Raw genomic sequence first — 22,263 nt, 5'->3', positions numbered from 1 at the left:
TTTTTTAAAAATAAAATTCAATATTTTATAAATTTTAAAAATATTTTATAAAATGTACAAACTTATAAGATCTTTTAAATAAGCTCATACACAAACACCCTCTTACACGACTGCCTGGACCTGCCTTTAATTTTAGAAATTGGGGGTATTAAATTATAAAGTTACAAAAAATTTATAGAACCATGAGTTCAAAATAAAATTTATGGGAAACTTTTATGCATACCCAAATATATTAGTAAAAATTTTGAATTTTTTTTATAAAAATGGTTTAAATAGTACAGATATTCATCCAACTGAAAGCTATATATTCATATAAGTTAGTTTTATAACCTGACAATTTATTTCAAAGAACTTTAGAAAAATAATACTAATATAAAAGTTCTTAAAATTTTATAGTTAAACACGTTGGAAAATATTATACCATATGTTAAGAGGAATAATTGACTCATTAAATTAGTTCAAATTAAGCTTATAGCTGAAGTCATATTTCCGGTATATTGTTTCACTAATTTAAAGGAAAAAATGCCAGTAACCCCTTATGATATCGCTAATGAGCAAATTACTCTCTTATAAAAAAATAAATAGCGATTTACCTCCCTTTGTTTTTTAAAATACAACAATTTACCTCCCTATGTTTTTTAAAATGAAGCAATTTACCTCCCTATATAAGAAGGTAAATTGTTTCATTTTAAAAAGTATAGGGGGTAATGTGCTTATTTTCAATATCACAGAGGGTAAATTGCTATTCACCCCTAATTTAAATATTAGAGATGCATTGATCAGAAATTAAATATTACCACAAAAAATGACATAACACTCAAGAAATTCTAATCCAAATCAAATGTGACCCAACAGAACAAATAGCACAACAATTATCATACATTTGTCGTGTGATTAGTCACTCTTCTTGAAGTGTATAATAATAAAATTCCATGAAAAAATAATAAGCTCTAAGAATTAAAGCCAGAGGACAAATTAACCACAATTCTGGCAAATAACTCCTACGTTAAGCAGTCAGTTGCTATTGATTTTGTTGTAAGATGTAATGAGTTAAGGTATATACAACACGACAGATCTCCTGTGAAAATACTAATAGACAAAAAAACTCCGATGATTAAAGAAAAAGTATTACAACCCGTTAGAGCTTTTTTTTTTTTTTTTTTTTTTTTTTTTCTGAGAGGGATTTTGTCCATTAGTGCTTTCATAGGGTAAAATGCAATCAACCAAATGAGTTACTCTTCCAACAATACAATATCATCTGCAGGAATGTCCAAGACATCTGTGCTGTAATCCTTGCTGTGGATTTCCTGTAAGAAGTTTACAACATCCTGCATATGTGGCCTCATATCCCTGCCGTTTTGCAAGCATTGAAACGCTAACTCCGCCACTGCAACGATCATCGTTCTTACCTTGTAATCGGACTCAAACCCGAGATGTGGATCCACTAGTTCATGCAATGCATGATTTTGGATCTTGCTAATAGCCATCGTCGACAAGTTGATTTCGTTTCTATGCCTAGTGATGTCTACCGCAGGCTTGGATGATATGAGCTCGAGCAGTACCACACCGAAGCTGTAAACATCACTTTTCTCGGTAAGCTGATAGAATTCGTTATATTCTGGATCTACGTAGCCAGGGGTACCTTGAGGGGCCGTTGAGACGTGAGTGACGTCTGTGGGGAGAAGCCGGGATAGACCAAAGTCGGCAACTTTGACATTGAAGTTATTGTCCAAGAGGATATTGGTACTCTTGACGTCTCTGTGGATGACGCCTGAGGCATGTAGATAGGCTAGAGCACCAGCAGTTTCTATGGCGATGTTCAACCGTGTGATCCATGAGAGGGATCCGGGCTTTGCACGTTGTCCATGAAGATGATCGGCAAGCGTGCCATTAGGGATGTACTCATACACAAGTAGAAGCTCCCTAGAACGGCACGGTGTGCACCCATAAAGGGACACTAGATTTTGATGCCTCAACCGTGCAAGTAGTTCTACTTCATTTGTGAACTGCTCGACTCTTTTGTAGTGGTTCTCGTACAACCGTTTGACCGCCACAACACGGCCGTCTTGGAGTTTGCCTTTGTAGACCGCACCGTAACCACCATCTCCAAGTTCCCTTTTGGGATCAAAATGGTCCGTGGCTTCTTCCAGTTCATGGTAGTAAAAAATATGGACTCCCGCCTTCTCTAGATCATTTGTCAAAGAAGGATACGAAGATGATCCACGAGATACGAACGATGAATTGCCATAACGTCTTTTGTAGCGACGATGATAGATGAAGAAAATTATGCACATCATCAAGGCACCAACTGCAGCTGCTCCCACACCTGCAAAACATTTTTAACATTCATGTCATCTTTGCTTTGAATTTAATACTTAAGAAGCAAAATTGAAAGAAAATTGACATTGTTCTTTGGGGCCATAGTACCTATGCCAATCTTGAGTCCCAAATTCAATCCACTCCCTGGAAAACAACCATAACAAATAAGAAAGGTTTCAGTAGAACCAAAAATAGTAATACTATCAAGGACTTGTATATCAATTTTAGCTGGAAATGACTATGATAAGATACTATTCATCCTAATACGTTAATTTGCGTTTCCCCCACGTAAAACACTAATAAGCATAAAACTCCCTTGAAAAAAGAAAATTTAGCAGCAGAATCCCGGAACTTTTAGAAAAAAGCCCCCCCGCCTCGAGCTTCAGGGTGGCGTTGCCGTTTTCTTACATTCAAGGGGTTTTTGTTGCATTTAGCCCTCATGACGACTATCAGCATAAAACAGAGATATCACGGAAGAAAGCTCTAATCTCATTGAATTTGCAGCTACTGTTTGTTAAGGAATGAAGTTGACTACTGCAAAAGCAAAGAAAAACACTCAAAATTATGAAGCAGAAAGCCCACCACTCCCATGACAGCTACCACAGTCGCTTCCTTCCCACTGTAGAACAAAACCTTTCTTAAGTACATCAGTATAGTTCATTTTCAACAGTTTGTCGAGACCTTCTCCCTCTACCGGTGCATTAACCGGAGCCTGGCACGACCCGATAGAATAGTTCCAGTGCCCCAAAAGTTCAACATGGAAAACAGCAAAAGAGTAACGGCCAGCACTTGTAGCGCAATCTACAGCGTACGTCTCCCTGTCGTAAGGAGCCGTGCAGTTGTAGAAGAAGAAGAGATCGGTTGTGGCAGGACCGTAGCTAAACGGAGTCTCATCAACACTAAAATTATGATGAGGAACCGGACACTTGGTATCAGCATCAAACACGTTCCAGTTAGCTAACAACAACGTGCCGTTTTCATAAACTATGTCTCTAATCATGAAACTGTCACCATTGATCTTGATCATCGGCTTGTTGTCATGACAAGTGACATTGAATCCGGCCCGGCCACATTGGGTTTCTTGCAGGCCAGGAATCCAGAAGGGGTGTTTGATACTCAATCCATTACAGGTCTGAGGAGGGCAAGGTGAGGATGAAAGGTAGCCCTCTAGCAAACCAGTGGAGAGTAGGATGGTGATTGGAAGATAGAATGATTTGTTGTAGATGAATAGGCTAAGATGATGAAGAACCATTTTTGGTATAAAAAAACTCATGAGAAATGGAGGCAAGAGGAGATCAAAGAATTGGTTTTTGAGGCAATTATAGGAAAGGTTAAATGCAACAGGCTACCATAGAAACACCTTTTACAGAGAAAGGATTAATTGCTTTTTATGCTAGCACTAGTAAGCACAAAAATCCTCTCAACGGAAAAGAAAAAGAAACAAGTGCAATTCCATCCTCAACTTTTAGAAAAAGGGTAAATTATAGTGACATCCTCTGACGTTAGGTCAAATTACACAAATATTTTCTGTATTTTACAAAATTATAATTGCGCACTCTGAAGGGGTACGTGTTAGTGAAATATTTTTAAAAGGGTATTTGTGTAAGATTTGCATTTGAATAAGAAGTATAGTTGTAATTACAATTATAATCTCAGGGGTGTAGCAGTAATTTTGAAAAAAGTAGGAAGTGTAGCTATAATTTTACAAAAAAATAGAAAGTATTGTGTATTTTAAACCTAATTTCAAAAAGTGTCAATGTATACCCTTTAAGAAAATAGCTTCCTGACTCGTAAGACAGAGGTCACTTGGCCCTTTATTTCTAGTTCGGACGGTCGTATTGTTTCCTTATTTTTTTCTTTTTTGTTTTCAGGACATACGACTTTTTGTTTATTAGTATTTTATAAGAGGGTCTCTTGGATTAATCCAAAAAATAAAACCCTTTAAATATAAAATAGAGATGATTTTTCGTATTATTTTCCTTTAATAAAAAAAATATGTACATATTAATATTTTTACAAGGGATAGAATATAAGTAATTCTTGATTTTGGATGCAATCATAGTGATGGAAAAGAGAAAGGATTTGAATATACTTCACATTTTGTTTTCTTTAGAGTAATGATTGGGACTTTGACAATTTTGGGAGTGTACATTCAAACTTGAAAGCAAAGATAAAGAGGGGTTTCTTTCCTTGCCCAACAATAACTTGTATTAGTTGGCATCACTTTTGACTTCTTTCCAAATTCATTCTCGGAGTTGGATTTTTAGAAGCAACAAATACACCAAATTCCAAATCTTGTCCTCATTGCTCATGCCCTAAAACTCTAAATCTATATATAATTTTTTATACGATAAATTACAATGGATTTCTGAAATTTATCATAAATACAAATATTTTTTCATTATTTAAAAAATTATAAATACCTCTTTAAAATTACAAATATCCTAACAAATACCTCCTTGTAATAACTCATTGTAGGAGGGTATTTGTAATTTTTCAAACAACGAATGAGTATTTGTGCGTAAAGCAAACCTCAAGAGAGCCCCTTGTGATTTACCCTTTATATATATATATATATATATATATATATATGAAAGAATGAATGTGCTTAATTTTTCTTTTATTTTTTGATCCGACTAAATTAATCCTATAATATTATTATTTCTAATTCCTAAAGATAAAAATATAAAATAATATACTTTAAATTTTTATTCATTTTATTCCCATATTATATTTATTTTACTAATATTTTAATATTACATTGTATTTGTTGCTACAAAATTAATGGACAAATTTTGAAGAAACATGATTTTAACGTAGAAAAGCTTTATTGAATGCCTCGACATAATTTCAATAATTAAATTTTATTGAACTTTTTACATTTGGATAGATATATTCTTTTCCGCTCAATAGGTTAGTTCCCCATTCAACAGAAGTGATAAATTTATTTATTTTTTATTGTTGTTTTTAAATAATTAAACTCTTTTTATATTATAGTTATTTATTAATTAATATTATAATATTATATTCATAATATAATATACTTATTAAATAAAAAATACCCTTATATATATATATATGATGACAAAAATAGAGTGTGAATATTGAGATTATTGATGGTGGTTAGATTGGAGTGCAAGTCTGAATTGTTGGGTTGGTAGCACCCAAAAGTCTTGTGAATTTTACAAGTGGAGACACCTTTCTGTGATTTGTGCAATAATTAATACGTACTCAAATAGACTTTCACGTTCATTTTTGACTTTTCAAAATCATCCCTATTATTATAATTAATTTCAAATTAGTCCTTTCGATGATTTTTCGACATTAATTTACGGCTAAATTATATGATTTTTTTCCCTAAAACTTTTACCTTAAATTAAATCATTTTGGCGCCTTATATTTTTATTTCAATTATAATTTAATCCACGCACACACAAATCTGCATGTAAAAATAATATTTTTATCAGATGTTGGTAAATATACGTTGTTTCTTTTTTAATTTTAAGTTAATAAATTTTTTAAATTATTAGGGGAAAAGTATTATTTTAGTCCGCTAAGTATGCTTAATTTTAATTTTAGTCCGATAACTATGTCCATTTTTATTTAGGTTCAGTAACTTACGAACTTGCTTACTTTTAGTCCTTTGGCAGATTTTCGAACATTTTACCCCTATGCAACTTTTGAAAGGTAGTTTTAGTCCATATGCACTCATAGGGGTAAAATTGTCCAAAAATCTGACAGAGGACTAAAACTAAGCAATTTCGTGAGTTACTGGACCTAAACAAAAATGGACATAGTTATCGGATTAAAATTAAAATTAGATGTACTTAGCGGACTAAAATAATACTTTTCGCAATTATTAGGCATATATGTTTATGTTGCACTATTCGCAAGTCCTCAAGTTCAAAAAATATATTTTGTGCTTATTTAATTTTAAATTGATTTTAATTTATTTAGTATGTTTACATGCCATTCTATATATAAGAGCTCTTATTCACCAAAAAAGCAATAAGAAATATGTATTTATTTAATTTTTTAGTTAATAAATCATTTCAATTATTAACTATTTTTATATAACATTACGTGGGATTTCTCATTTGCGACAATTCAATTTGTACATCAAATATTTTTTGATAAAAATTAATCTTAAAAAAAATACATTACAACTTATTGCTTTTGAAATGTGATTAAAAATAAATATTTTTTCATTAAGTTTAATTTCGAATAGAATGAGTTATGAAAAAATTATATAAACATATTACAAGACCAAATTATCCTACAAATAATAAAGATATTATAAAAACTAAATATATATTTTGAGAAAATTATTAATCTTTTTTCTTTATAAAAGTATATTTTTGATGAACATAATTTCTTAAATGTAAAAGTATTTTGACAAACATATTAATTTTTTAATGAAATAATTTTTTCATTGCAAAGTATTAAATTCTTTTAATGCAAAACTAATTTGATAAAAATATTAAGTTTTTTTTCTGTACAAATTTATATGCAAGGAAGTAATTGCATTACAAATTAAATTTAAGGGACCATTATATCAAATAAGGTAAAATTTCGGGTAGTTTTGAAAAATCATATAATTCAGCTCAAAATTATTGAAAGGACTAATTTAAAATTAATCAAAAGAATAGACATGATTTTGAAGTTGATTTAAAAAATCAGGGATGAAAATGAAATTTTACCCTTAAAAACACCAATAGATAATTTCTTTTAAAAAAACAAAAATTAGTACAACAGAGTGAGAGGAAATGAGTTGTCTTTTTTGTAAAAAAATAAAAAATAGTAAAAGTAGGGATCCCATATTTTTTTTTAATGTTTAGTATTTTAAAAATAAATTCATGAATTATTTGTATAAAATAAGATTATAGAGCTTATAAATATTAGTAATGATAAATTTATAATCAATTTGAAAGAATTTATTACATAAGTTAACCACCCCATACTTTTTTTAGAGCCTATACGCTCTTTTCCTGAAAAATTAATCAAATACTTTGTAACATCTTACAATATATTTTAAGGTAAATTACAACGATCTTCCCTGAAATATGACATAATTACAAATACTCCTCGTTGTTTGAAAAATTACCAATACTCCCCCTCCTTCCGATTTTAAAGGTTATCTAACAAGTAATCCATTCTGTTAGTGCCCGTTAGGTTTTCTTCTATTTTTTGTGGCGAGTTGACCAGAATACTATTGTGGACAAAAATTATAATTTTTTTTTTTAAATTTTTTATTGACTAAGTGCATAATTTTTTTATAATTTCTCTATTTCTTTCATCCACACCGCCAGATTGTTTTTACAAATATTTATTTAAAAAAAAAAAGAAAAAATTACAGTAAGGGCATAGTTGACAAATTCATACCTCCATCCAAGGATTACATAATTTTATGAAACATCAAGACGATATTATAATTTTTCAAGCAACACGGGATATTCGTAATTATACCAAATATCAGGAACGATCGATGCAATTTACTCTATATTTTATTAAAAAAACTTATGAGCTCACATCTATCTCATCTGTGCCTGAAATATATTGTGACTAAGTCAAAAATAAACAGCCACATGTTGCTCTCTTTGGACAATAAATTATTTGTGTGTAGGTATTTAATCACTTTCGTCCCACGCGGCTTTGTATTTTCAAAGTATTCATTTTATTTTGTTAATAATATGTAAGAATAATTATACTTTTTTTCCCTAAATTTTGTTATAATTACATATAAATCTTTTATTATTGAAAAATTACATTTAGTACCCCTAAGGTTCGCTTCTATAAGTGTAATCAGAAAAAAATTATTTAATTTGCTATAAGTCAGTAATAAGTCAATCGATGGTAAATATCAATTTTCATTTAGTTCTTTTTGTTAATATTAGCAAATTTATCAATTTTGACTAATGGATGGACTTATTTATTAGACGAAAACAAATCTCATGAGTGTTAGATATAATTTCTCAAATCGAAAAGGATTTACATGTAATTATATCAAATTTTTTAAAAAAAAGAGTGTAATAATTCATAATATATATATATATATATAGAGAGAGAGAGAGAGAGAGATTGAGAGAGATTTAAAGTTGAAAGGTCATAATAAGCTTGTCTTTGATTTTTGAGTTGGTCAAATTTTAGGAGGATATTATGAATTGTAATTAGTTGTTGACTGATTCTTTTCACATATTCTTATGATTAATATGTATTAATTTATATTGTAATAACTGCCATGACACGTTATTTTTATGTACATATTTTATACTTTTAAATATATTATAAATAAGAATAAAACATAAATTAATATATTAATTTAAACGAAAAAAAAATAATTTATCAATTGACGTAAAATTTCAAATTTAAATAAGTTAGTTATTGTCAGTTGAAGGGCATTTTTAATTTTATAAAAGATTAGTATAATGATATCATTGATCGTCATTTGTGAGTGTGTGGTGCACATTTCTTTTTTATATTAATATAGATATATTCAGTAGTACCATAATCGATTTAACGAACACATATAAAAATAAATATTATTTTATACAAAATGACAGTACTTTGCATGCGTTCATGAGCTGATCCCATTTGTTATCAAAGCCGTAAATATTTTATTCACATTAATATTTTTATATAATTATTTAGCTTCTTTTTTCTGTGGATTTTCCAATTTTTTTATTTTCAGTATATATTTTAAATTTCGAAATTTCCTATATTTTGATAGCTAATATTACGTTTTCTTGACTTTGGTCTAAATATAGATATTTATTTTGACTAAATTTTGAAATTAACAATTCCATACAAATGAAAATGATAATTTTAAGTTAATACATTTTCAAATATATATATATATATATATATACTATTTATTAAGAGCGAATATTTTAGAATAACCAATTTATTGGTTGGTAATATTCGTCGTTGACAAAAATATCCTTAAATGTTTTATTTTTGTAGAAAATATCCACCTCATTAATCACTTCACATATTAATAATTCTATTAATATATTTTTAAAGTTACGAATTTAAAAGAAAAAATGGAATATGAAAATGTAAAGAATAGGGCTTGATTGAATTACAAAGAGCTCTAATGAGATTTTGCATGATTACGAATACTGCCTTTTTGTTTGAAAAATTATAAATACCTCTTGATATTTGATAAAATTGTGTAATTCTTGGATGAAGGTCTGAATTTTTAGCTTTGCCCTTGTTGTAATTTTCATTCTTTATAAAATAAAAATTGGAAATTGTAACAAGAATTGGATAAGGTGGATGCAAAAGTTTGAAAAATTACTAAAAAAAGTTATCCACTTAGTTTAAAAAAATCAAAAAATTTTCAGAACAAGTAAAATTATAATTTGCAGTCCACAAGGGTATTTTGGTCAATTCATTATAAAAATGGATGAAAATTGAACTAAAACTAATAAATTGGATTAATTGTTGAGTATTAATGATTTTTCAAATAATGTGAAAGTATCTGTAATTATGCCAAATTTCAGAAGAATTAAGTCTGTATGAGAACTTTTTTGGGGTTAAATACAAAAAGCTTTTTATATTATAAATGATTGAGGTTTAAAGATAATAGTAATATTATCTACCACCATATCACAAAATCAATCCAAAACTTTATGTACTGACAATGAATAACCAACATTCACTGCAGTTTTATCTATACTCAAAATATTTGTCATGATTTTTAGTTATGGCTAATATTTCGACCTCTCCTGTAGAACCGACGACTTATCATTATTGTATAATCATAATTAATGAATATTTACTGTAATTTTTTTACTTTTAACTATGATAATTACCTATAACAAAAAGGTCATACTTTAATAATTTATGTTACTTTAGACAAGATATGATCAGACCTAAACAAGGAAAAATTATAGTTTAGACAGGGTACGATCAGATCTAAATAATCACACGGCAAGGACAGGATGACTCTTATGTTGAGGTAGTGGGCTTCTATCTTAAGGAACAGGTTTGATCGAACCAGAACAGGTTTGATCTAAATAATCACTCTTAGTTCTAACCAGAACAGGTTTGATCTAAATAATCACTCTTAGTTCTAACCAGAACAGGTTTGATCTAAATAATCACTCTTATTTCTAACCAGAACAGGTTTGATCTAAATAATCACTCTTATTTCTAACCAGAACAGGTTTGATCGAACCAAACTAATCAATACTTTTTTTAAATTGTACAATTAAATTCGATTTGAATTAAAAATTTTCAGATTTTAAAGGTTCAAAGTCCTTTTCTGTTTTCATTTAAAAAGGTTTCATACATGTATTACTATTTGAGAAGAGAAATTTGCAATAGTATGGAGTAAAGCAGAAGACATACCTGTATCAGGGCATACAAACGGATGAGGCCCATCACGGCAAAGGCAAGTAGGCTGGTCTGAAGAATTAGTTCTCGACCAACACAGTCCGCCGGACATCTCACACGCTGCACAAGCCGCCCCATTCATCTCTAACTCCACGTCAAACCCCTCATTCACCACATCCGCTAACGTCGTCCGTGTTGCGTTTCTTCTGAACTCCTTCAACACGCTTCCAAGCACCGGAATAGTAACGTTCAATTCACAGCCCGGTGTCCCAACCCATGGCTGCGACTCGTCCACCACGTACCCTAATCCATCTGTCCCACTAACGTTACACGTAAAATTGCTCCAGCTCCCCGGTACGTTGAGAGGGGGACGACAAGCGTAGAACAAAGTCAAATGTTTGACGTCTGGAGCGTAACTCATGACGTTCTCATCCAGCCACACCTCTTGATCATATCTATCCGGACAAAAATCATCCAACAAATCGACTTGCACTAATTTCATGAAATTGGTCAGGTTGTTGATTCCGAGGACGAGAAAGGGTCTGCCAGCAATGTCTATGGTAGTATAGTTGTCATGCGGGCACCGGAGCTCCAAGCCGGATAGGCCACATTCTTGAGGGCGATCGCGGCCCCAAAAGGGATAGCCCACGTTATGAATGGTTGGACCGCAGGAGAATCGGCGAGTGCAGTTAAGAAATTGAGCATCTTCACGAGCAAGAAATTTGTGACAAGTGATGAAAATGAGTAAGAGAATGGTGGAGAGGGGTTGGAATTGGAGTTGCATCAGAGAAAAAGGGTTGGGAAGATGGAAAGAGAATGTGTTAATTTGTGTTAAATATTTGATGTGAGGATGATATGGTATAGATGTTGAATTCAGAGGTTGCAGCCCTGTCATAGTTGAATGCAAATAAGTTGACTAGACCAGTTGGTTTGACAAGTATAATGCAATGCTGTCATCAGATTTGAAAGATACATTTATGGTACATACTACAGTTGCTTATCAAAAGTTTCAACAATTTGACCTCCTCTGTAGTATATGAAATGAACAAAAATTTCATATAAAGAAAGAATTAGCAAAAATAAAGTAAATTAGATAAGGGTGTAATTTACTTTATTTTTCAAACTCGGGGATATTTTTCATTTATTGTTTTAATAGGAGTTCATTTCTCATATTATAGGAGAAAAATTGCATTTTCCTCCTTATCGTAGAATATTTTAGTAGTGCTTTTGATAAGTTATTAATTTATTTCCTTGTCTCTCTCCTACATTATGTTTTGTTTTGTCTCGCTCTCCCTCCTTTATTATTCAAAATTGTTTTCAATATAAAATTAATAAGAAAAATTTGAAATTTTATATGAAATAAAATCTAAGACACACATCCAATATATCAACGTTACTGGTTCATAAAAATATATCAAAGTAAGTTGAGTACCCTCATTCTTTCTTCTTTTTGTTTTTATTTTTAAACGAATTTTGTTCAAATGGCTTCTTTGCCCCCCCTCAGAAAACCCCCATTGTTTCTGTCCACACACGCCTGGAGGGCATTTTGGAAATTCGACGCTTTTGATTCTTTAATTAACCTCTTTGATCTTCACCTTTAATCATGAGCATATGCTCCGTATGAGATTTGGTGTTAACATCTGATAATCCCCACTGAATGTCGCGGGCCGTAGGCCTTTTGTGTATGCTTTTTTTTTTTTTTTCACTTGGTCCTATTTGTTGCTTCTTTGAGAGAGAGAAATAGATAATTTGCAAATATCGGTTATACGTTTGTGGATATTTGCCTACAAGAGGCCTGCATGTGATTTTTATTTTTTTTAAATCGAGGGGTGTGTTTGTAAAATAACAAAACCTCAAGGATTTTCATGTAATTATTTCTAGGGATAATTACATCTACTTCCCTAACCAATAGTTTATTTTCACAAACCACTCATGTTTTTTTAAAATTACACATTCACCCATCCTAAACATCATCATTTACACCGACCACCTCTATTTTTTGAAGAATCACACACATACCCCAAAAAATGGCAACATAATTACACAAATTACCTGTGTTTTTTAGCTATTAGGTGTAGCTTCTATAATTATGCAAAAAAAACAAAAAAAAAAAAAAATGTACATATATACCATAAATCAAGGGTGTAGATGTAATTATTCCTTATTTCTAAGGGATTTATTGTAACATTCAGTTGCTCCAAGACAAGTGAGATTGCATTATCTTTAATCACCTTACTTCCACTCTTGGGAAGCTAAGGCTGTGGTGCTTGTGAGACCTATTCGCTGTGGTGCTTGTGAGACCTATTCCATCTCACTCTATCCGACCAATTTTCTTTTTTCCCTCCATCTCACCAAATTTAAGTAGTGTTTGGTCTTTAATAAGATGAGACCAGATGAAACACAAGCAATCATAGCTTAATGAACTATGATCTGCAAACCAGGCTAAGCAATGGAAAACCCTTGTCAGATGAAAACACAAGCAATCAAAACTATGATCTCCAAACCAGGCTAAGCAATGGAAAACTCTTGTCCACTGAATGTAAATTGTTTGGATAGAAAATTTCAACTGGGGAAATCAACACTTTTTTTCTCGAGGATCAAAAGCACCAAATGACAGTCACTACTCTCAGCATAAGGGTACTATACCAAGGCAGATTGTTTCGATGTTCTGTAACCTTATTTCTTCATAGTGTCAATTGCATTTTACCACATGTAAAAGTACTAATAGGTACAAAATTTCCCTAAACACAACGAAAAGGAAAAACAGTCCATCTTCAAACTAAACAAACTCTCTCAATGTATTGATGTGGTTTTTGCCACCCTCCCCTAGAATTTCCACTAGTAATGAGCTCCAGATTTTAAGAAGGGAGACTCATCTTATTAATAGGAAATAGCTATGGATAAATCAAAACACTTAACGTTCGTAACAAAGAGAAAAGTACCTTAAATTCTACTATCGCTATTTCCCATTTGTGATGCAAAGTAAAAGAATTATACCACAAACAAATTCAGGCAAGGGGCAGGCAAATATCAAATTTACAGCAAAACTTACCTTAAAAGAAAGAAGTAAAACAGTGCAGCATTCCTGGAGGCCTTGAGATTTGTTTTCATTGTTACCATGCTATAGAAGAAAATCTGGTATTACTGGTGATTGTACTGGTATATTCATTGCCCCATCTGCTCTTTGTCGTGACTTGTGCTTATGGTGACGGCTATCTCTCTTCTGCTTGCCTTTGTGATCATGTTGTTCTTTCTCCTTTCCAGAAGAAAGATGAGTCTGGTGTTTCCTTCTTCCTGAACCGACATTACTGCGTTCAGATATAGCAGTGTTGACTATATCATTTCCAGATTCAGGTATTCTATCCACCTCCCTTCTCTTACTTGATTTGTTTGATGATTTGCTTCTCGATGATGAAGTTGTGGCTTCATTGCCTAAAAGCACTTCTCGCACCGCACCAGAGATTAAATCAGTCTTGACTTTAGATTTCTCTACCGCCACATTTAACCCTTCTCCATCATCCAGTTTCACCACCACTGGTCTAGGCTTTACTTGGTTTTGCTTTTTCTTAATGATAAGTGATTCCTCTGTTAGCTTCGCAAGGTCTTCAGCCTCATCAATTGTCTTATCTTTAGGCTCATGAGCGGGTGGGAAGTCGTTAAATGTAGTCCCTTTATTCTCTGAAGGAAGGTAGTATAGGCCATGTCGCTTCCGATGCTCCGCAAGCAGAGATGTTGATTCAGTAGATGGTCCAGATTCTTCCTTACATTCAGGAGAGCTAGCAGTATCCTTCTCCATGATTTGAGAATGTACGAGGGAAAATGAAGTTGATAATGGAAACTTAACATCACTGCATATAGCTTCCAAATCACTAAGATTTTCTTTGAGCACCAAACCATCAGGTAGGGGTACCTTCTCTTGGGCACTAAGTGAAACTGGACCAAGCTCCTCTGAGAACACATCAAACATCAGCTTTACCACTTCAGAAGCTTCTAGTTTTCCCTTCATTCCATTTCCTTCCGTATGGCCCAAATGACCATATAATTCTGGTTTCATCAACTCAATAAAACCGAGTACATTACTCGCCCTCTCCTGTATTTCTACTTCATCACTCCCAGCTAAGGGTCCCAAATTGGTTCCAACAAGATTTACTAGGCCCTCGAGAGATTCTTTTGTCAAATGATATTTTCTTGAAGAAGCTGATGACATTTGTCCACCAGCAATAACCATATTTGCATTATCTACTTCGGTATCAGATAATGATTCACATGCCACAGTTTCAGAATTTCCCTCCAAATGGCATTTGGCGACTAACTCAGTCAATGCAGATGGATCTGAGGCATCATCTCCATTTAACTTGCCATATGACCATATACAGAATATCAGTGCTTTAAAGGCAGACTGAATATACACCGATCTTACTGATGGAGTGAGGAGACTAGTTCGTGGTTGCAATAGTGCCTCCACGAGCTCAAAGGGGTTTCTTGAAAGAGCAACATACTCTCCCGAAACCCATGCGGCGGCAGCCAAAACCCCATGTACAAATGGATTACCAAGTAGTGCAGGATCAATCACTAGAGAACGAGCAACATCAACAAGCTCAAGTCTAGCATCCTTAACCCTCATACCAATATCAATAAGCTGGGTCTCAATCTCCTTCCCCTTCTGACAATGTGGAATTCTTGCCATTTCCCCCAAGAATGCCACGTACCAATCAAAATCACAAATTACCTCATAGAAGTTTCTTGAACAAGTAAACAAGATGTAACCCAAAATCTCGTTGCAGAACTCTGGGTCAGACTTCTGTGCATGACTGATCAAAATCCTACAAATTTCCATTACGTTATCCTCAGAGACCATTGACATCACAAGCCTCAAGGCCTCAAGTTTAATATTTACATCAACATCACTCAAAGCCTTAACTACCAACTCCTTATTCTCCAAAACAGCCCACATATGCTTCTGTGCAACCATGGTTAGTGCTTGCAACCCAAGATACTTGAGATTTGGATCATCATCCAACAAAAACTCCCTCACCTTCCCAACTGCAAGCTTCACTGCAGACTCATACTCACTCATACTACTTACGATTGTCATCATGCACTCAAATGCCAATGATTTAGCCCCCGTTCTCCCCATATGCTCACAAATCGGCTCTACCACTCTCTTTCCCAACCTTGGCTCTAATGGGGCCAACTTAGCAAAAATCTTCAAGACCTTGATCAGGATCCAGTTATTCCTACAGTCCACCAAAATCTTATAAAACTCAGGAGCCAAGGGTAAATAAGATCTAGGTTCTTTTACAGCAAGCTCACAAAACAACCCCACAACTGCAGACAAAATTCCCACGTCAGTGGTCTCCAGATTTTCCACAACTCGTTTAAAACAAACGCGAACGGCATCAGGGTACTGCTCAAAAACTCTCAATATCGCCGCGATGGCTTTCTTTCTTACAAAAGGTTTACCACTACTAAGCAAAGTAAACAACTCGGGCGTCAAATCCCGCGACAAATCGGGGTTACAAATGGAAGAAAGGGTAGAGAGAGCGAGACTCACGTCATGAACACTGGAAGAGGAAAGATCCTTGCGCAGCTGGTGAGTGAGGAGTAGGATGACGTCCGTGGTGGAAGGGTTGAAGGAGAGGGAGGCGGCGAGGTAGGCGATGCGTTTGTGCGAGTGGGCGGAAGAGGAGGAAAGCTCCACGCACTGGAAGGCGGCCCAGGACATGTCAACGCCATGGAGGGAGTGGAGATAGGTCAGTTTCTGAAGCGCGATGGCTTTCGTTTGGCGGTCTGTGGATTTAACCTCGCGGCGGATCTCGTCAAGGGATTTGGCGATGAAGGTGGGCTCGGTGCCTGGCGGGCATAGGCGAACGCCTTTGATTATGTCGTCTAGCGAGCGTTGGAACAAGGAATCCATCAGTGAAGGACCCGCCATCAGAAATCCACTCTGTCTAGCCCTAATTCCAAATAATTCCTATCCTTGCATCTGAGATCCTCTGATCGAGCCACAGTGTGCGACTGGATGCAGTATTCGCTGTGTATATACCGCAGCCCCGGTGGTATTACTGCGAGTGGGAGAGAAAAATAGGCCAATTTGCGATGAATGTGAGGGTGGTTTCCGTCTTGTGCTTCTGCACTGCTGGAAAGGCAGGCGAAATAGATAGTTTTTAAACAATCTTCGGAAAATCCGACTCCAAATCGAACCGAAAATTTTCCGGATTAACTGTATCCATTGTCATATCTTCACCCCTAAATTATCAAGTCTAAAATTTTTACCTCCCAAGAACTAAATATTTGAACAAATTTACTCTTATTACTCGTCTTAGGTATATTAATAAAACACTCAAGTTTCATATCATTATATATAGAGTTTTTATAGATTTGAAAAACAACATCTAGTATCAATGATATTATTTTTATCTAATAAATAGATTTTTCGTTCGTAAAAAATGTATTAAATTTGTTGATATCAGCAAAAAAATGAATGAAAATTTATATATATTCATAATTGACTTATTAATGACTTATTATAAAAAAATTACATCATAAACAACTTTAATGATAGTTAAAATAAGAGTTTAACAAAATAGAAAAATGAAAAACTATTATTTAAAGGACCACTCCTAAAGATGTCCTCCTGCAGAGCATCCTATAATAAGTTTTTATGAAGGACCTCTCCTAAAGATGTCTTCCCGCAGGGCATCCTACAACAAGTTCTCCTAAAGGACTCTTTCTAAAACTGTTATCCTGTAGGCATCCTCCCATAGGCTCTCCAGAAGGGACATCTCCCATAAGAACTCCCTTTACTAAGTCTACTTCTATCGACGCCCTTCTTGAAAAAAAAGGTATGATGCATTACATTTGTCAAAATGAGGCATAAAGCTTGTCTAGGAGTAAGTCCTGCCAAAATTCTGCAAGCTTCCATCACTGAAGGGACCTCCCGAGGCTCCCATCCTAAGCCTCATTTACTTTGTACTTCATTACTTTTTATAAACATATATTTTGTAACATATTGTTCAAACATTCATTTATGAAAAGGGTTAAGGGTGCATCTTGTAAGAAAAAATGAAAGGAACCAACCCATCAAGGAAATTCAAAGAAATAAGATTTTCTTTCGTCCAGACCAACAATCAAGTTACATCAAATTTTCTCCCCACAAGCGGGGTCTTCCACTTCTTTCTCTAGAGGAGTATCGACAGCAGGTAGGGGTGGGCAAACGAATCGGGTTAACCGGGTCCCGACCCGACTCGATCGGATTTGGATAAATCAGGGCTGGTTTTTTGGATTTTTATAGCGGGCTTCGGATCGGGTTCGGATTTTAAAACCCATCCCAATTAGCCCGATCGGGTACCTGACTTCAAAAGAGGCAAAATTTAGAGAGGGTTTATGAACCTGTCTTTTCTCCAATTCTCCCTCTCTCTCACTGCCTGCTTTGCTCCATTTCCATTTTTCTCTCTTCTTATCAGTTCTCACCCTTCCCAGCCAATGCAGCCACCACTTGCCGTCGTCGTCGTACGCTCTTCACCCTCTAGAATTTTTGCTGACCCTTCCCAGCCAGTGCAACCACCATTCGCCATCGCCGTCGCACACTCTTCACCCTCTGGAATTTTGCTGTTACTCTACACATCTTTTTTCAAAATTGAATTTTTCATTGGGATTCCTTGAATCTTCATCTACAGGTAAGGTTTCTGTTGTTAGACTTAATAAAAAGACTTAATTTCTGGAAAAAAAAAAACAAGCAGTTAATTGTTGAGGCATGAAAAAGAAAATTATAGATATGGCATGAGTATGATCAATATTCCTTATCATTGTAGATATGCAATCACTTGTATCTCTACGCTATTTAAATGTCTGTCCACAAGTTCAGTTCCCATGAGCCATTTCCAACAACTAGATCCTTTTTCCTAATACGTTGTTTTGACAAATTAAATCTGCTTGCAGCATTTTTGGTCCCCTCAATTGTTTGTTTTAATTAAACTCCTCTGGTTCAATCTGTTTGATCATTCTTTCAACATACTAGATGATTTATTTAGGATTTAATTGGTCTAGTTTCAAACCATTTCGTTCTATCCACAGATCCAGTTAACATTGCAAATTATACAATGAATGCAGAATTTTTGCAATTTGATCTTTGGAAAACCTCCTATCTTTCATAACTTGAATATAGTTCCTAGAGACCAACTTTAGTCCCACTAATTGCTGCTGAACAATATGAGATCAGGTTAGTAATATGAAATAGGTTCCTACTAACTCCCTGATCAAGTCCCAACATTTCAATCAATTATTTCTAGATCCCTGGCAGTTTGTATGGTGAAATTATAATGTTCCAATTTATAATTTTTTAAATTGGAACCAATACATTTCTTGAAGATCCAATAGTAGGGTTGTCTGGTCATAACTTTTGTTGAACTGTTGATTGTTATTATGGTTGCATTATCGAGCTTCTTTTGAATAGTTCCAACATGAGCCTCGTATCAGAAACATCCTAAATGGCTGGGAAGGGAGCACTCCTTGTTATATTGAAATTGACATGTGATTTCTTTCTCATGCCTCAACAACATACATGCATAATTTGATTATGTCTTTTTGAAGTGATTCTTAGACTATCTTGTGTATCTTACATGTGGATGTTTTAATCTTGGAGATGTCAAATTCTCAATCTCAATCTTCACCTACTGTAAACTTATCAGATGCTTCAAGATCAAGGCATAAATATGAACATGGTTCGTAATCAGGTCAGTGGTGATTATGTTGATAATCTTGACTTTGATGTTGATAAGGGTATGGATATGTCAGAGGATGAGGATGATATTCCACTTGATTCTAAAAAAAGAAAAAAGAGGGTAGTGATTTTAGTGATTTCTAGATCACTTTGGTGGGATAATTTTCATGTTGGTGGCTTGTCCAATGTTTGCTATTCAATCAAGAAGGACATAACAAAGACATTTTTCATATGTATGTCTATAAAAGAGCAAAATTGAAGTCATTTATTAAAAATCATGCTCAAAGAGTTTGCATTAGAACAGACACTTGGACATCAATTCAGAAAGTCAATTACATGTGTCTCACTGCTCATTTTATTGATGATGATTGAAATTTACATAAGAGAATTTTGAACTTTTGTCTAATTATCAGACACAAAAGTGAAGAAGTTAGTAGAGGTGTTGAGAAATATTTGCTTGAATAGGGTATTGATAGAATTTTTACGATTACTGTTGATAATGCATCTTCTAATGATGGAGCTATGATTTACTTGAAAAAGAAACTTGAAAACTGAGGTCAAAATATTTTAGGTGGAAAATATGTGTACATGAGGTGTATGGCACATATAATCAACATTGTGGTTCAGGATGTTTTGAAAGGGAAGGATGAGCATGAGGCAATATCTCGTATTAGATGGATAGTTAGGTACGTGAGAAACTCTCCGACTAGGTAAAAAAAATTTCAAGAATGCCTGAATTTATGGAAACAAAAAAGTTATTGTCACTTGATGTACCTACCGGATGGAACTCCACCTACTTGATGTTAGAAGCTGCGATATGTCTTAAAAGGACATTTGATGCTTATGAAGATATAGATCTTGCTTATAAGACTAATCTTTCAAATAAACCATTTGATGGGGTTCCTATTGAATCCGACTGGGATAGGGCAAAGATGCTATTGAAGTTTTTGAAGCATTTTTACAATCTCACATTGTGCATTTTCGGTTCTTCATATGTCACATCTAATATTGTATTTCATGAAATATGTGAAGTTGATTTGCTTCTCCGAAGATGGTTCAAGAGTGATGATGTTGATCTAAGCGATATGGCAAGAAAATTGAAAGAAAAATTTGACAAGTTTGGGGATCAATTGAAAAGATGAATATGATTTTGTATTATGGTGTGATACTTGATCCACGTCACAAATTGGGATTTGTAGAATTTTTTATTTGATAAATTATATGGTGGTATTGGACAAAGTGATGCAATGAAAGAGAGACTGCGGGATGGTCTTCATGAGTTGTTCAATGATTACAAGTTAAGATATGGACACACTCTTCAAGGAACTTTAGAAAGCCCAGGTTCTATTGTCTAGTCGTATTTCTTCATCTTCTTCCTCATCAAAGAAAATATTTATGCATGATAAAGAGAACGAGACTCGCAGGTTTTCTTTACAACAATAGTACATGATGTACATGACAGGGGGAAAAGATCACGTGAAATCAGAGTTAGAGAAGTATCTCAATGAGGATGTCGAAGAGTATAGAAAAAAGTTTGATATATTAAAATGGTGGAAAGTGAACACTCAGAGGTTTCCGATTCTCTCAAAGATGGCTCGAGATATACTGGCAGTTCCTGTCTCGACTGTTGCTTTAGAGGCTGCATTTAGCACTGGGGTGGTTGTGTTTTCTTGATGCATTTAGGAGCTCACTATCTTCTAAAATTGTTAAAACTATTATTTGTGCTCAATATTGGATCCGTAAAGATTCCAAGCCAAAAAACATAGAAGAAGATTTAAGTGAAACTGAAATGTTTGAGCAATTATTTTTTCTTTTGCTTTGTTTTATATTAAATTCTATACATTTTTATTTATATTAATCTCAATTCTTTTTTTTTTTGTTTGTTTTCTTGTAGAGCTAACAAAATTGGAGTTGATCCAACCATAATTGATATTTGACTGGACTACTTTGGAGTTTGGAGTATTTTAGATCTAGTACTTCACATGAATTAATGATTAGAATGTAATGACTTGATGTATTATTTTGTTCATGTTGTTTGCTAATGATGTTTGCAAAAATTGAATGTCTCTTGTAATTCTTTGCCTTTGCAATTTATTTTATGAATAAAATTCATTGCTTCATAATAAAAATAATAAAAAAAATTAAACTTGCATAAATTACCCGAACTCGATTGTCGGGTACCCGACTAACTGGGTACCCGCCCTACTCGGATTCGGGATCGAATAGTGTTATACACTACCTGACGACTCAGGTACCCGACCCGCTGAACCCGAACCCGACACCCACCCCTAACAGCAGGTGGGGGGCAACAGGAGGAGCTGTATCACCGGTTTGGGGAGGTCCTTCCTCCTTCCCTTCAGAAGCACCTTCTCCCTAGAGATTCCCTATTGTTGCATCAACTGTGGTTTCATAGGGGGGACTTCTTACTTTTGCCTCAACCTCCCCCAGTAGATTGTCCAAATCTCTTTCTGTGAGATACCACAAAAGATCACTATAAAGACAAAAGAGATACAAACTAAAGAGGAAGAAGGAAACTAAACTGAGTCTGAGGGGGAGGGCCCCCTCTCCTTGGACAGAGGGTTCCGCAAAGGGATTAGGTTGTTGTATAAGGTGGTGGCAAGATCAAGGAAGGATGACTCCTCTCCTACAGGGGTACCCTTGATCTTGAAACTACTCTTTACAGGCGGAGAAGTCGTACTCGAAGAAGTGCCCCGCTATCTTAGCCACCTCCTGCTGGTAATCTAGAGACTCCTTGAACTCTTTCAAACGACTCTCCAAGTAGGCCTCCAAGAAACTTTTTCCCTCTTTAGAATAGGGGATGTCCATCACCGCCTTCTCCACTGCCTTCTTCAAGGTACCCTTGTGGTCGGGCCGCCTCTTTCTTT

At 34.2% G+C, this 22,263-nt stretch overlaps 4 protein-coding genes across 5 annotated transcripts; 1 reads left to right on the top strand and 3 right to left on the bottom strand.

Moving 5' to 3' along the window:
• Positions 1-985: 985 nt before the first annotated feature.
• Positions 986-4,217, bottom strand: LOC105176014 (LEAF RUST 10 DISEASE-RESISTANCE LOCUS RECEPTOR-LIKE PROTEIN KINASE-like 1.2). The gene is made up of 3 exons (XM_011098683.3): positions 2,902-4,217; positions 2,428-2,463; positions 986-2,326 (listed from the first exon to the last, which is right to left on the bottom strand). The coding sequence occupies exons 1-3, from the start codon at positions 3,590-3,592 to the stop codon at positions 1,233-1,235; spliced, it is 1,821 nt and encodes a 606-aa protein (XP_011096985.1). The 5' UTR covers positions 3,593-4,217; the 3' UTR covers positions 986-1,232.
• Positions 4,218-10,606: 6,389 nt separating this feature from the next.
• LOC148784525 (LEAF RUST 10 DISEASE-RESISTANCE LOCUS RECEPTOR-LIKE PROTEIN KINASE-like 1.3) lies at positions 10,607-11,440 on the bottom strand. The gene has a single exon (XM_088876864.1). The coding sequence runs from the start codon at positions 11,438-11,440 to the stop codon at positions 10,607-10,609; it is 834 nt and encodes a 277-aa protein (XP_088732990.1).
• Positions 11,409-16,911, bottom strand: DELTA-ADR (delta-adaptin). 2 transcript variants are annotated; one of them, XM_088877062.1, is made up of 2 exons: positions 13,709-16,911; positions 11,409-11,544 (listed from the first exon to the last, which is right to left on the bottom strand). In XM_088877062.1, exon 1 carries the CDS (start codon positions 16,589-16,591, stop codon positions 13,778-13,780), a length of 2,814 nt encoding a protein of 937 aa, XP_088733188.1. In that variant the 5' UTR covers positions 16,592-16,911; the 3' UTR covers positions 11,409-11,544; positions 13,709-13,777. The 2 variants fall into 2 exon arrangements, with proteins under 2 accessions (XP_088733188.1, XP_011096987.1); XM_011098685.3 differs by lacking the exon at positions 11,409-11,544 and having other exon boundaries at positions 13,312-16,124; positions 16,211-16,544.
• Positions 16,912-20,106: 3,195 nt separating this feature from the next.
• LOC148784524 (zinc finger BED domain-containing protein RICESLEEPER 1-like) lies at positions 20,107-21,052 on the top strand. The gene is made up of 3 exons (XM_088876863.1): positions 20,107-20,466; positions 20,578-20,719; positions 20,841-21,052. The coding sequence occupies exons 1-3, from the start codon at positions 20,107-20,109 to the stop codon at positions 21,050-21,052; spliced, it is 714 nt and encodes a 237-aa protein (XP_088732989.1).
• The last annotated feature ends 1,211 nt before the right edge of the window (positions 21,053-22,263 follow it).

Source organism: Sesamum indicum, linkage group LG13 (genome assembly GCF_026168435.1).
Source record: "Sesamum indicum cultivar Baizhima isolate 11 linkage group LG13, ASM2616843v1, whole genome shotgun sequence".
NCBI lineage: Eukaryota > Viridiplantae > Streptophyta > Magnoliopsida > Lamiales > Pedaliaceae > Sesamum > Sesamum indicum.
The sequence above is the reverse complement of the archived record's forward strand: the minus strand, read 5'-3'. Positions and strand labels throughout refer to the sequence as shown.

What these genes read in the sequence shown, in the direction of transcription:
- LOC105176014 (XM_011098683.3), bottom strand. Translation starts at nt 3,592, where the DNA reads ATGAGTTTTTTTATACCAAAAATGGTTCTTCATCATCTTAGCCTATTC. An exon ending in TGGTAGCTGTCATGGGAGTG is followed by an intron (nt 2,464 to 2,901) that starts GTGGGCTTTCTG and finishes GTTGTTTTCCAG; the next exon opens with GGAGTGGATTGAATTTGGGA. An exon ending in GGGACTCAAGATTGGCATAG is followed by an intron (nt 2,327 to 2,427) that starts GTACTATGGCCC and finishes AATGTTTTGCAG; the next exon opens with GTGTGGGAGCAGCTGCAGTT.
- LOC148784524 (XM_088876863.1), top strand. Translation starts at nt 20,107, where the DNA reads ATGCCTGAATTTATGGAAACAAAAAAGTTATTGTCACTTGATGTACCT. An exon ending in ATGTTGATCTAAGCGATATG is followed by an intron (nt 20,467 to 20,577) that starts GCAAGAAAATTG and finishes TGGGATTTGTAG; the next exon opens with AATTTTTTATTTGATAAATT. An exon ending in AGGAACTTTAGAAAGCCCAG is followed by an intron (nt 20,720 to 20,840) that starts GTTCTATTGTCT and finishes TGTACATGACAG; the next exon opens with GGGGAAAAGATCACGTGAAA.
- DELTA-ADR (XM_088877062.1), bottom strand. Translation starts at nt 16,591, where the DNA reads ATGGCGGGTCCTTCACTGATGGATTCCTTGTTCCAACGCTCGCTAGAC.
- LOC148784525 (XM_088876864.1), bottom strand. Translation starts at nt 11,440, where the DNA reads ATGCAACTCCAATTCCAACCCCTCTCCACCATTCTCTTACTCATTTTC.